This window comes from Tympanuchus pallidicinctus, unplaced genomic scaffold (assembly GCF_026119805.1).
Source record: "Tympanuchus pallidicinctus isolate F22 unplaced genomic scaffold, pur_lepc_1.0 scaffold16, whole genome shotgun sequence".
NCBI classification, from domain to species: domain Eukaryota; kingdom Metazoa; phylum Chordata; class Aves; order Galliformes; family Phasianidae; genus Tympanuchus; species Tympanuchus pallidicinctus.
Window position 1 is genome coordinate 34465351 of NW_026294679.1, and position 12937 is coordinate 34478287.

Below are 12937 nucleotides of genomic sequence, written 5' to 3' on the forward strand. Positions count from 1 at the left end.
CCGTTGTTAGGTGACCAGAGCATGCTCTGGCCTAGCGGAAGCCCAGTGGGGGCTGCTGGTGGGGGGCCATCTGATCTCTGCTCAGCCCGATGGCTGCTCTGCTCCAGTGGCCCCTTTGAAGCTCTCCGGGTTCCTGTTGAGGGCCATTGCTCCTTGAATGCCCCGCGGGAGTTTTTGTTCCTACTCATTTACACACCTATCCTAATCTGAAAAGGTGCAGTGTCCTGCCTCCGGTGTCCCCAGCATGAGGCATGCTGACACAACTTCAGCTGCCCAGAACTGCGCTGTCCAAATGGGCATTTGCTCATTTCAGGTGTGGGTGTGGTTGGACAGAACAGCACAGGGATCCCCACTCCACTCTCCCAGGGCTGAGCTATGACTCTCCATTGAGTCCCAGCACTCCTGCGCCTGCAGCAGGGCTGTGTCCTCTACTAGTCTTGCTGCACAGCCCCAGGTCAACACAGGTGGTCCCAATAAAGTGATCCTACACGGATTAGAGCCTTCACATACCCTCATTTTCCCAGCTGGTTTTGGCCATAGAACACAACAAAAGCATCGAAAGCTCAGTGTTATCTCTGCAGATAAGGAGGAAGCAGCAGCTGGACCCTCAGGGGCCCCTGCCCAAGGTTTCGCATCATAGGGTCCAACAGGAGCAGTGGATGAAATCTGAGAGCCAGGACCTGTGTGCATTCTCTGCCATCTGCCAACGGTGACGTGCACGTCCCTGAGTGCTGAGCCCTGTGCATCCCACCCCATCGCCCCAGAATCAAGCGGGTCTCTCCCGGCCCCCCGGCACCTTCTGGTCACCTCCTAAATGCCCTGCAGAGCCTCACAGTGACCCGGGACACCCCCTGGTACTTCGAGGACAACCCCTGGCGGCGCCACGACCCCCCTCGGTGCACCAAGGACCCCCTTCAGTCCTTCCAGATGGCCCCCGCGGCCCACAGCTCCCTCAGTCGCCCCGAGACCCTTCTGTCCCCGCTCCGCCCCGCACTCCTCACGGGAGGCGGCCCGTCCCGTCCCGTTCCGCCCCGTTCCGCGGCCGTGGGTGAGTCACACGCCGGGCGGGGGATGCGGCGCGGAGCTGAGCAGCGGAGGGAGCAGAGCCATGGCCCCGCTGCTCGCCGTCCTCCGGCTGCTGCTGGGGCTGCTGCTGGGCCGCGGTGAGTGCTCGGGGGCCCCCGGCAGCCTCCCCCGAAGAGGGTGCCGTCGCGAGTGGATGCCGCTGTTATGATCGGGATGCTGTGAGGGCTGGAGTGGGGAGGCAAGGGGCTGCCGCGTCTCCCCCACCGCAGCTCTGCCCTTCGGGTTCCCCAGGAGTCGGCGCGGGGCTGCGGGAGGAGCTGGCCCACGTCGAGCGGTACGAGACGACGGTGCCGTGGCGCGTACCGGTGCCCCGGGCAAAGAGGGATCTCTCCGTGTCACCGGTGAGTAGCGCTGCGCCCCAAACATAGTACCAGTGGGGCTGCGCCCAGCAGCGCTGTGCCCCCACTCCAGCAGACCTGTGCCCAGACCTGAGCAATGCCGTAGTCCAAACCCGGCAGCACCGCATCTCAAATTTTCATGCCAGTACCGCCTCGGTGCAGCTTCCCTCACGGCCTTGCAGCGTGCTTGGAGGGGATGAAGGGGGAGGGAAGGAGGGAGGGCGGTGGGATTCGATGAGTGGAGAGCAGAATGTGAAACCGGCTCCTGTTTGCCATATCCATACTGGATGAAGTTTTGCGGTTTGCTGCATTGTATTGCATGGAAGTTGTAACATCTTTTCCGGATTGTTTCTGGCCAAAACGGGAGTGGAGAGCAGAGAACTGTTAGGGAGGGTGATGCTGGACGCTTTCTTTGGGCCGTTTTGTGCCGTGGGCACCCCTTGTGGTCACTGATCCTGTGACATCTCGTCTGCCATTAAGCAGGAATGTGCAGAGCCTGGTAGTCCCGGTAAGCCATTTTCTTGCTGTGTTTGCTGAAGTTGTTTCTTCATTCCCTTGGGAATGGGAAATAAGAATCAGAGAGTCTCAGCAGCCCACATGGAAGAAAACGAGTGCTATTTTTTCAGAAAGCTTGTAGTCTGGGGGAGGGAATGGAGTTTCACTCTGGAGATTTGACATTTTGATGACAATGGCCATGACCCAAGATAGCCATTCTTCATTGCCTTGAAAGAAGTGAAATTCAGGCAGAAGTGAAGATTTGTGTTGTAGAACAGAAGCCTTCAGCACCCAATGAGAGGTCTGGGACATTCATTTTTTTACAGCAGGTTTCTCCATGATTCAGACCCTTATTGATAAAGCAGCTCCAAAAGCCACTCCCCAAAAGCATCTGCTTTCCCTGCTCTAGAAAATCAAACATGTCCACGAGATGAGTGATGCTATTTTAAGACACCATCTGTGCTGGCGGGCAGCTTTGCATCTTGCTGTGGTCCCCTGCTTCCCCATGTGAAAGGGGTCTGGAGAAGGATGCGGATGGTGAAGGAGGCCTTCCCCCCTGAAGGAGACCTTCCACCCTGCCCTATCCCATGGCTGTTGCAGCTGTGCTGCCCCACTGGCCCCTTCCCAGTTCCTCTGTGATTCCTGAAAGCCCCAGGAGCTGCCAAGAACAGCAAAGCCCCACTTTGTGGCCACTGCACATAGGGACACTGCTTATGAGAGAAGAATTTGGACAACTTTCATGACCTCTGCTTCCTGCAGAGTCCCCAGGGGTGGTGGCGGTGATGATGGTGGTAATGATGATAGATGCTGTCGCCCGAGGCTAAGCTGAACACCTCACTCAGGAGGAATGCTTGTCTCATCCCAGAAGGGCGCATGGAGCAGCCCCAGGGATATGTGGCATCTCCATGGGATTGAGTGAATGCCAAGGTCTCAAGAACCATAGGGTGATGTTCTGAAGTCCCTTCTGCTGGCACTGCGGTGCCACTGGGAGAACTGACACACAGGAAGCTGAGCTTTGCTCTCAGTAGCAGACAACAGACCAAATCATGTTGCTTTCTAACCATGAGGTGGCAAGTCAGATCAGCTAGAGGTAAGGAAGTCTGCTGGTGAATGCAGTTGAAGAGCTTTGTGGTTCAGCCTATGAGTAAGCGCTGAGCTCAGCCCCAAAAAAGGAGCTGAAACCCCAGTTTCTAGTGCAGCCAGCTGCAGCTGTAAGTCAGCCACGGGAAGCAAGCCTTGCTGACTCCAATCTATGGCTGTGGCCTGCCCGCCAGTTCAGGATGTGCTGGAGATTTGCATTATTGCCTGCGTACTTTGCTTCAGCCTGATTTCCTGTATCTTTGCTGAAGGAGCTTGCATGCAGCTGGGGAGAAGCATGGCTCCTTGTCCTGTAGCTCCTCAGCAGCGGGCTGCCTGTAGATCCCATGTCATTCATGTTCAGGATTGAGATCAGGGCAACAGGATCCTCTCTTCTGTGCCTTAGTTCCTTGTGACAGAGGGTTTGTGCTGCTGTTTTGTCTCACGCAGAGCACCTACCTAGAACGTGTCCTCTACAGTGTCCGTGCTGAGGGCAGGGACTACCTGCTGCACCTGAAAAAGAACAGGTGAGTGCAGCTGCAATGGCACTGAGCTGGCACAATCCCCACCTGAGAGGTCTGGAGTAGCACTTTACATCCTGTCTCCAAAGCTGGAGCTGCTGCTGACATCCCTGTCTGGGTCTGCAGGGAGCTGCTGGGACAGCATTACACTGAGACGCATTATCTGGCTGACGGCACTGAGGTCACGGTGAAGCCAGATGTCCAGGTATGGGGCTGGAGTCACTTCTGGAAAATGAGTTTTTGGGGCAAGAAAGGTACTGGCAGTGATGTGGAGGAAGCATAGCGCTTCTTATGTTGTTGGGGCTAGTGGGCTGAGGTGGGACCCACTCTACATCCCTGCTATGGGCAGGAACATCTGCCACTAAACCAAGTTGCCAACCTGGCCTTGAGCACCTCCAGGGATAGGGCAACCAGCTTCTCTGGGCAGTGTGCGCCAGGATCTCACCACCTTCTAGATGAATAATTCCTTCCTGATGCCTAATGTAAACTTTCCTTCTGTTTATTTAAAGCTGTTACCTCTTGTCCTATCATTACACTCCCTGGTGATGAGCTACAGGTACCTCAGCCCAGGTGCAGGACATGGCACATGGCCTGGTTGAACGTGAAGTTCACACAGGCCCACATCTTGAGGCTCTCACTGTTCATGTCACTGATGAAGATATTAAATAGTATTGGTTCAGTCCCAGTGTGAATCCCTGAGGGACACCACTTGTCCCTCCATTGTCTCCATTTGGATGTTCAACCATTGACTGCAACTCTTTGGATGTAATCCAAACTCAGTCAATTCCTTATCCACCAAGTAATCCCTCCATTAAACTTCTATCTCTCTAGCTTAGAGGCAGGAGTGTTGTGGGAGATTGTACCAAAAGCCATACAGAAAGCTGAACAGATGACCAGTTGCTCTTCCTTTGTCTGCTACTGCAGTCATAGAAATCATAGAAAACATAGTCACTCCATTGTAGAAGACCACCGTTTTACATGCCTCTTTTCCGGGTTGCAGGACCACTGCTTTTACCAAGGCCATGTTGAGGGGCATGCCAACTCTGCAGCAAGCATCAGCACCTGTAGTGGGCTCAGGTAGGACCTGTGACAAAACAGGAGTGAGGAAAAGGTGAAAAAAAGCCCTAATTGACCCTAGGTACCACTGTGCTGACTTCCATGGATTCAGGAGGAAGCAGATAAACAGGAAAGGGTCTCCTGCAAGGGGGGTGCATGGCATCTGCCTGTTTCTGCCAGATTGTCTGCACCCTGGCCTTACTACTGTCCTCTCTCCTGGCAGTGGCTTTTTCCGGGTGAATGAGACCATCTTCCTGCTGAAACCTCTGGATGAGCATGAGGATGGCCAGCATGCAGTGTACAGAGCATCCCACCTGCGCATGAAACGCATTGCCTGCCTGGAGGCTGCATTGGAGTATGACCACGACCCCAAGATTGCTGCACCCCTGAAGCTCTATCACTGGGTTAGGAATTGCATTGATTTTTCTCACTGTAGCTGAGTTTGTGAGAGTGCTATAGCCAGTGAAGTTGGAAGAAGAATTGGGCCATGCTCCTCTGTCCTTACACTGACCCAGCCTCATCCCGTGCAGGGACTCACAGGACCTCTCTCCTGCTATGCAGCTGTAGCAGTCTGGGACTTTTCCTGTTATGTTGGAAGATGTCTGAAACACCTGGGAAAAACAATATTAGAAAGCAGATCTAGAAGAGCTCCTGGCCTTGTATAGTGCTAGAACAAATCTCATGGGAGGGTCAGTGACCGGGATCTTTCCCCGAATCTTTCCCTATGCTCACTTCCATCTTCACTTCCAGAAATCAACCCGCTTGCACAGAGGGCCTCGATATGTGGAGCTGGTCCTGGTTGTGGACAATGAGGAGGTAAGAGAGGGTGGGCATGGGTTTCCACTCTCTTCTGCAGCTGTTGGGAGGTGGAACTGATTTGGGAACCTCTCTGTGTCCTTCCCTTAGTTCAGGAAGTACAAGGACTTGCGCAGGGTGCAGAACCGCATGAAGGAAATCGTCAACCATGTTGACAAGGTGAGCCCAGAGTCCCCAGGGCCAGTATAGGACTGTGCTCACTGGTCAAAGCTTTGGGAGAGGGCTGGAATGAAGCCAGCCTCACACTGTGAAGTGGGCAACCACGGAGCAGAGTGTCCGGCAACTGATGGGCTATGCAAAGTGGGCATTAGAAGTAGGTCAGCTCTCCCTCAGAGAGAACCCTCAACCCTCAAAGTTCAAAGGCTGTTGTTGCATGGCTAGGGTGACCTGGGATTGGTGACAGGTCCCAAAGGGAAGGTGGGATCTTCACTCTGCTGTGCAGCTTGGATCCTCTCGACTGTATCCCCTTGCAGCTTTATCAACCTCTTGGCTTGCGTGTGGCCTTGACTGGCTTAGAGGTGTGGAGCAACAAGGACAAAATCACTGTCAGTCGCAAGGCAGAGGAGACTCTGGAGAACTTCCTTCGCTGGCGGGAGACAGACCTACTGAAGAGGAAGCAGCACGACAATGTCCAGCTGATCACGTAAGGAGATTGGATGGTAGACCTTCCCTGCAGCCCTACTAGTGGATGGATTGCATGCCCATGGTCATGTTTCCTTCCTGCAGGGGTATAGACTTCCATGACACAACCGTAGGGCTGGCAAAGAAGCTTGCTATGTGCACCAGGGACTCGGGCGGTGTCAATCAGGTGGGTCCTGCCACCTGGGTGCTTGCCATGAGGGATCTGCTGGATCTGAGCCATCAGGAGCCTCCAAGAACTGCTCTGTAGACAGGAGGTTTCTCCCACCACCTGTCAGATGACCACAAGACTTGGTTCGCAATTGCTACTTGATCAGTTTGGTTGTGCTCCTAATCCCTTCGGTGGAGCATGAACAATCGGCCATAGGAACAAATGGAGAGCAGTATTTGAATATAGTTGCTGTATCTCTACTGACTTATGCCCCTGTAAGATGAGTTTGGTGGTCTTCAGAGGCTGTGGGGCCAGATTTTGTCTTCAGTTATCTCAGTCTAGAGAAGAGAAGGCTTTGGGGAGATCTCACAGAAGCCTTTCATTAGTTGAATCAAGCTACAGGGGAGCTTGGGAGGGACTTTTTTATCAGAGAGTGTAGTGATAGGGCAAGGAGAATAGCTTTGACCTAAAAGAGGGGAGCGTTAGATTAGATATTAAAAAGAGATTATTCACTATAAAAATATGGCACTGAAATTATAAAATAATAGAATCATGGAATCAACAAGGTTGGAAAAGACCTTGAAGATGTCCATCTACCACTGATATTTCCCCACTAAAACATGTCACATAATATGACATCTTAATGTTTCTTGAACACCTCCAGGGACGGTGACTCCATCATCTCCATAGGCAACCCATTCCAGCATCTGGTCCTCTTTTGGAGAAGAAATTCTACTAACATCCAACCTGAACCTCTCCTGGTGCAACTTGAGGCCATTCCCTCTAGTCGTATTGCCAGTTACCCATCTCACCACAACCTCCCTTCAGGCAGCTGTAGAGGGCAATGAGGACCTCCTCTTCTTGAGGCTAAACAGTCCCTTAGCTCCTCCCCTTAAGACCCGTGCTCCAGACCCCTCACAGATGCCCTTCTCTGAACACATTCAAGGGCCTCGATGTCTTTCTTGTAGTGAGGGGCTAAAAAATGAACACAGCACTCAAGATGCAGCCTCACCAGTGGTGAGAGCAGGGGAATGATCACCACCTGCTCCTGATAGCTGCATGATTTCTGATGCAAGTCAGGATGCCACTGGCCTTCTTTGTCACTTAGGCATACTGCTAGCTCATGTTCAGCTGACTGTCAACTAACATCCCCAGATCTCTACCTCCACCCAGCTTACCAGCCACTCTGCCCAGGACCCAGCACCTGGCATAAAGCTCATACAGCAGGCCTCAGCCCAGTGATCCAGCCTGTCCAGATCCCTCTACATCTTCCTACCCTCAGGCAGATCAAAACTTCCTTCCAACTTATCTGCAGACCTACTGAGAGTGCACTCAGTGCCCTTGTTCAGATCAGCAATAAGGATACTGAACAGAACAGGCCCGGTACTGACACCTGCGGATCACCAATCGTTACCAGTCACCAGCTGGATTCAACTCCATTCACCACCACTTTCTGGGCCCAGCCTTCCATCCAGTTCTTTGCCCAGCAAAGAGTGTATCTGTCCAAGCCACATGATACCAGCTTCTTAAGGAAGATACTGCGGGAGACAGTAATTGAAGGCTTTGCTGAAGTCCAGATACATCACATCAACAACCTTTCCCTTATCCGCCAGGCAGGTCACTCAATCATAGGAGATGAGGTTGGTCAAGCAGGACCTGCCTTTCATGAACCCATGCTGTCTGGGTCTGGTCCCCCAGTTGTCCTGCAGGAACAGGTTGTCCAGTGAAGCTGTGGGTGCCCCATCCCTGGAGGTGTTCAAGGCCAGGCTAGATGAGAATTTGGGCACCCTTGTCTAGTGGAAGGTGACCCTGCCCATGGCAGGGGTTGGAAACAGATGGTCTGTAAGGTCCCTTCTGACCCAAACCATTGTATGGTCCTATGATTCTCCCTTGGCATGAGACAAATTGCAGGCAGCAGCAAGGCCCAGCACAAAACATCTAAAAAAGCCTCAGGAGGCCCAAGAGAAGAGCCGTCTGCACCATGTTTGGCTGCTTCTTCCATAGGACCACAGCATGGATCCTATTGGTGCTGCATCCACCATGGCTCATGAGATGGGGCACAATCTGGGAATGTCTCATGACGAAGACATTGCTGACTGCCACTGTCCTGTCAGCAAAGAGATTGGAGGATGTGTTATGGCAGCTAAGATCAGGTGAGTGAAGGGAAAAGTGTGAAAAAAGAGTAAAGAGCAGCCCTGGGTTGCAGTATTTCCAGATATTCTCCAGCATTGTGTTGATGAGAGCTGAAGTGAAGCTAGTGGGATGGTCAGGTCCGAAGGAATATTCACTATTTTTGTCTCTGACTTTGAAGCTAGATATGCATCTGCTAAGGGTTCTTCAGCTGCAGTCTGGTCCGTTGGTCATCCAGCTCTTCTCATGACTGCCTGGTTTTGTGCCCCTCCAGCTTGGCTTACCCCAGACTCTTCAGCACCTGCAGTGAGCAGGACATGTGGCAGTTCCTTGAAGACCCCAAGACTGGCTGCTTGCTGAATGTCCCTGGAGCAGACGAGCTGTATGGGGAGCCAGTGTGCGGGAACCAGTTTGTAGAGCGGGGAGAGGAGTGTGACTGTGGCAGACCAGAGGTACAGTCTGGGAGCTCAGAGGGATCTGAGGCACCAGCACTCAGACTTGGGGAGGGTGGTGCTTGGTTCTTTCCTGCCACTGCGCTTTGCAAGGCTTCCTGACTGACCTTTCCTGTCTCCTTGTGTTTGTGCTGAAGAATAACTTGAGGAAGGTGTTTGTTAATGTAGGTGCGTGCCCCATTTTGCACAGTTTTGGGACATCCCAAAGAAGGAGATATGACCCACACATCTGCACATCCTGAACTGGGGGAAGGCAGTGATCCATACAGAAGATATTTGTGTCCCTGATGGGTCCCCAGACAGGCAGTGAGGTGATGCTGCTGTGTCTTGGACCAGAGCAATGCTGTGCATTTGCCTTGTGGTTGGACTTGGAACCATTTCATGCCTGTTGTGGCTACCCTGCCCTCAGCACATGCTGACATGGCAGCTCCCTGAAATGAAGGAGTGAATCTTTCAAGGGATGTTTGGGAAGGCCTTCTTCCTCTGCAGCATGGATTTGTGGCAATGGGGTTTTCCCTCTGGATCTTGCAGCTGAAACAAAACCGAGACTTGTCAGCTCTCTGTGGTCTCACCAATGTAGGCTCCGTACAGCTCCTCTTCCTTTGGAACCTGCTTGGCTGTGTCAGCTCAAAATCAAGCCTTTTTGGCTTCATCTTCTCAAGACCTGGCTTATAGTAAGCAGGAAATAGGCTCCAGGGTGGTTCCTTCATCAAAATCACTTCATGCGAGAGCTCATTTAAGTCTCCAGAACTGTGCCTGCAGGGGCCCAAACTGATGTATCACCAGGCCCAGGCTCACTGAGATGGAGTGAGATTTTTGACTGCTGGTGGAAGGGCAGGGAGGCTGAGAGGGCCATGCCCATCCCTGTCTCCCTGTGTGCCTCACAGGAGTGCTCTGACCGCTGCTGCAATGCAACCACGTGCCAGCTGAGAGAGGGGGCTGAGTGTGCACGAGGCGACTGCTGCCAAGACTGCAAGGTAGGGGGGGTGTGCCAGGAGAGCCTGAGGACCGCTGCCTGTCCAAACCCAGCAATTCTGGGTGAAGTGTTGCTTTCAGTCATTGTGCTGGCTGTGCAGACAGTCAGCATCTCAGGTGGGAGATGACAGTCCCACTTTCTATGCAGGTGAAGGCTGCTGGTGTTCTGTGTCGGGCCAGCAAAAATGACTGTGACCTTCCTGAGCACTGCGCTGGCCTCAGCTCCGAGTGTCCAGAGGACGTCTTCCAGGAGAATGGCATCCCCTGCCAGGGTGGCCGCGGCTACTGCTACAATGGGGCCTGCCCCTCGCATGCAGAGCAGTGCCGCCTGCTCTGGGGCGCAGGTAGCACCATGTCCTCATCCCACGTGCTGCAACTCTGCACTGTGCCACATCCATGGAGGTGGTGTGGCGACTCTGGGAGGGGCCAGGGCCAGGCAGGACCTGGTGTGGGGACGGACTACCATTGGCTTGCTGCAGCTCTGGCTCCTTGTGACTCTCTTGCTCTGTGCTTCCTGCAGCTGCTCAGGTGGCTCCTGATGAATGCTTCAAGCACAACAGCAGGCAGGATCGCAACCTTCACTGCATGACAGAGTCTGGGAGGAAGCCCTGCAGCCCCAAGTAAGGAGCAAGGTGGCTGTTCTTGTTTCCATCACTAGCCCTGGGGCCAACCAAGGTTCCGCAGGACTGACACTGCTCTGCTCACAGGGATGTGAAGTGTGGCACGCTGCTATGCATGAGTGACACCAGCAGCCCTGCCCTTGGCAGCGGCTTCTTCATACTCTCCTTTGGCCACTTCAAGTGTAAAGCAGCCCTTGATAGCAATGATGCCAATGAGATGACAGGCAGCCTCCAGCTGGTGCCCACTGGCACCAAGTGTGGAGAAGAGATGGTGAGCCCTGAAGGGATGCATTGAGGAGGTGGGGGTGGCTCCCAGCCACAGGGCCACACTTATAGCCCCTTGCTCACTCACAGGTCTGCTATGCTGGGCGCTGCCAGAACCTCCTGGTCTATGGCAACAAGAACTGCTCAGCTAAGTGCAGTGGCCATGGGGTAAGTTGTGCCTGATTGCGGCTAACATTAGCAGGGCTCCTTCTGACCCCTTGCTGGGAAATGGCTCCCATGCCCAGACTGCCCTCTGTGCCTTCAGGTGTGCAATCACAAACGGGAGTGCCACTGTGAGCTGGAGTGGGCACCACCGTACTGCCAGCACAAAGTTTTGGAGCTCACGGCAGGTAGTGTCTTCTGCTGAGATGTGGCATCAGGGTCCCACTGGGCATCCCTAGAACAGGAAAGCCCATCCCAATGCCGACTGGCTCTCTGCAGGTGGCAGCAGCACGGTCCTGGCAGCTGTGCTGGCTGTGCTGGTGCTGTCCAGTATCCTGATCGGTGGAGGCACTGTGCTGCTCAGAGGCAAGGGGAAGAAGTACTTTCAGAAAGGGTAAGGAGCCCTATAGGGAAGTGAAGGCATGGCTGTGCAAGCTGAGCTGAGGGCAATGCTGTTGCCTGTTGGCTCTTTGTCCCACAGGAGGATCTCCAGCAGACCTGCCACCGGCCTCACCAACCCGCTCTTTCAGGAAGGCACCAGGCCACACCAGCTGTCCCGCTGCGCCATCGGCAGCCCCAGGCTGCTCAGTACTATGGCAGCCTCACGCAATGCCCGGCCCCTTGTGCCCAGCTGCCCTCTCCTGCAGGTAGGAGCATGGTGTGGGGCCCCAGAGAGGGATTTCCAGTGGGGCGGCCTTTCAATCTGAGAGATCTCATGCCCTGGATGTGATGTCCTTGTCTTGTGGGCAGTGGTGTCTTGCTTCCCAGTGCAGGACTCTGCCCCAAAGCCAGGCCACTGTCACATGCTCAGGTCCCTCCCTGGTATGTGGATGAGGGACTTAAGCCTTTCTTCTCCGGCCCTCAGGAGAAGCCGAAGCCACCCACCAAGCCTTTGCCAGCTCTGAAGACCAAGCAGGTAGCTACCACCTGCCCCAAGGTGCTGTTGCTGGGAGCGAGTTCTGGCTGGTGCCGCATGGGCAGCCACCTCACTTCTCTCACCCCTTGCCACCCTTACCAGCCCTGCAATATGGCAGCAGGAGAACCGCTGCCACCAGCTCCACCTGCCAAGCCCCTGGCACTTTCATTCTAGCCATGTGCCATCCCAGTCCTGCCCCAGGTGAGCTGCACCTTGTGCCCCTCCCACTTCATCTCTGGGTACCCAGTGCCCACCAACATCTCCTCCTTGTTGCAGCGAGGATTCCCCCCCAAGGTGGCCCTGAAACCACCAGTAAGCAGGAGGTGATGTAGGACAGCAAAGCTGTGGGTCCTGGCACTTCAGCAGGATGGCAGGGGACCACAGAGCCACTGGTACTTGAATTGCTCACCAGACTCCCTGGACAGCACCCATGTTTACAGACATTTTTGTGCCTTAATTTACTTGCTAGCTTTATAGGTTGTCTAGACAGCCATAAGCTTGGGGACCAGGTAAAGGGACACTACCAAAACCACTCTTCCCCATAGGAAACCCCCAAAGTGATGTCTTCTGCTTTCCTCTTTGCCCCACTCCCTAAGTCCCTCCTGATGCCTGCTCCAACTTAGAGGCCAGCCCCGAGCCTTTACTGGGTGCCCTGTGCCCTGCTACAGTGAAGGTGGCCTGCTCCTCATACCCTGTCCCTGCTGGGGCTGCAGCAAGGAGCTCCTGGCTCCAAGACAGGTGACACAAGGATGCTGTGCTTGCCCTGCATCAAGCTAGGCCTGGCTTCACAGCAGCAGTCCTCCTCATCTGGTTCTTCACTCTGAAGTTATCACTCAGGCTCCTGCTCTTCTGAAATATGAATTTCCAGGAGCATTTTACTACAGCCAGCAGTTAATTTCTGATTGTTGTGTGACTGTTTTGAGCCCTTTGCTGTGGAACTGGTCCTCCTCACTTTTTATCTAATGTAGGTCAAATACTTTATACAAATAAAGACTGAAGATAGCAGTGGCTCAATGTGTTGTGTCATAAAAGCTGAGAGCAGGAGGGAGCACTGGGGCAATGTGCGACATCCCATGTGGGGCTCAGTGCCAATTCCACTTGGTGAGAAAGCATGGGTCTGAGGAAGTGACTGGGGGAAATGCTCGTGCTGTAAAACTGAGTCAACTGAGAGCAGAATGGGTAGATACAGAACTAGAGGCACCAACACCAACCGTAAGACACATAAAGTCACCAAGGAAA

General features: G+C 53.8%; 1 protein-coding gene across 2 annotated transcripts; it reads left to right on the forward strand.

Annotated features, from left to right (window-relative positions):
- Positions 1–327: 327 nt before the first annotated feature.
- Positions 328–12703, forward strand: ADAM8 (ADAM metallopeptidase domain 8). Of its 2 annotated transcripts, XM_052677478.1 has the most exons (23): positions 329–1163; positions 1318–1427; positions 3447–3523; positions 3644–3722; positions 4518–4594; positions 4797–4977; positions 5324–5389; positions 5480–5548; positions 5863–6032; positions 6116–6197; positions 8184–8332; positions 8584–8761; positions 9649–9738; positions 9885–10080; positions 10257–10356; positions 10444–10627; positions 10711–10788; positions 10886–10970; positions 11062–11176; positions 11264–11429; positions 11648–11698; positions 11801–11899; positions 11975–12703. In XM_052677478.1, the coding sequence occupies exons 1-22, from the start codon at positions 1109–1111 to the stop codon at positions 11870–11872; spliced, it is 2430 nt and encodes an 809-aa protein (XP_052533438.1). In that variant the 5' UTR covers positions 329–1108; the 3' UTR covers positions 11873–11899; positions 11975–12703. The 2 variants fall into 2 exon arrangements, with proteins under 2 accessions (XP_052533437.1, XP_052533438.1); XM_052677477.1 differs by having other exon boundaries at positions 328–1163; positions 11648–11899.
- Positions 12704–12937: the final 234 nt, after the last annotated feature.

Excerpts from the sequence above, each read along its gene's own strand:
- ADAM8 (XM_052677477.1), top strand. The coding sequence starts at position 1,109 with ATGGCCCCGCTGCTCGCCGTCCTCCGGCTGCTGCTGGGGCTGCTGCTG. Across the intron at positions 10,357-10,443 it reads AGGAAGCCCTGCAGCCCCAA|GGATGTGAAGTGTGGCACGC; the intron begins GTAAGGAGCAAG and ends CTCTGCTCACAG. Across the intron at positions 11,177-11,263 it reads AAGAAGTACTTTCAGAAAGG|GAGGATCTCCAGCAGACCTG; the intron begins GTAAGGAGCCCT and ends TTTGTCCCACAG.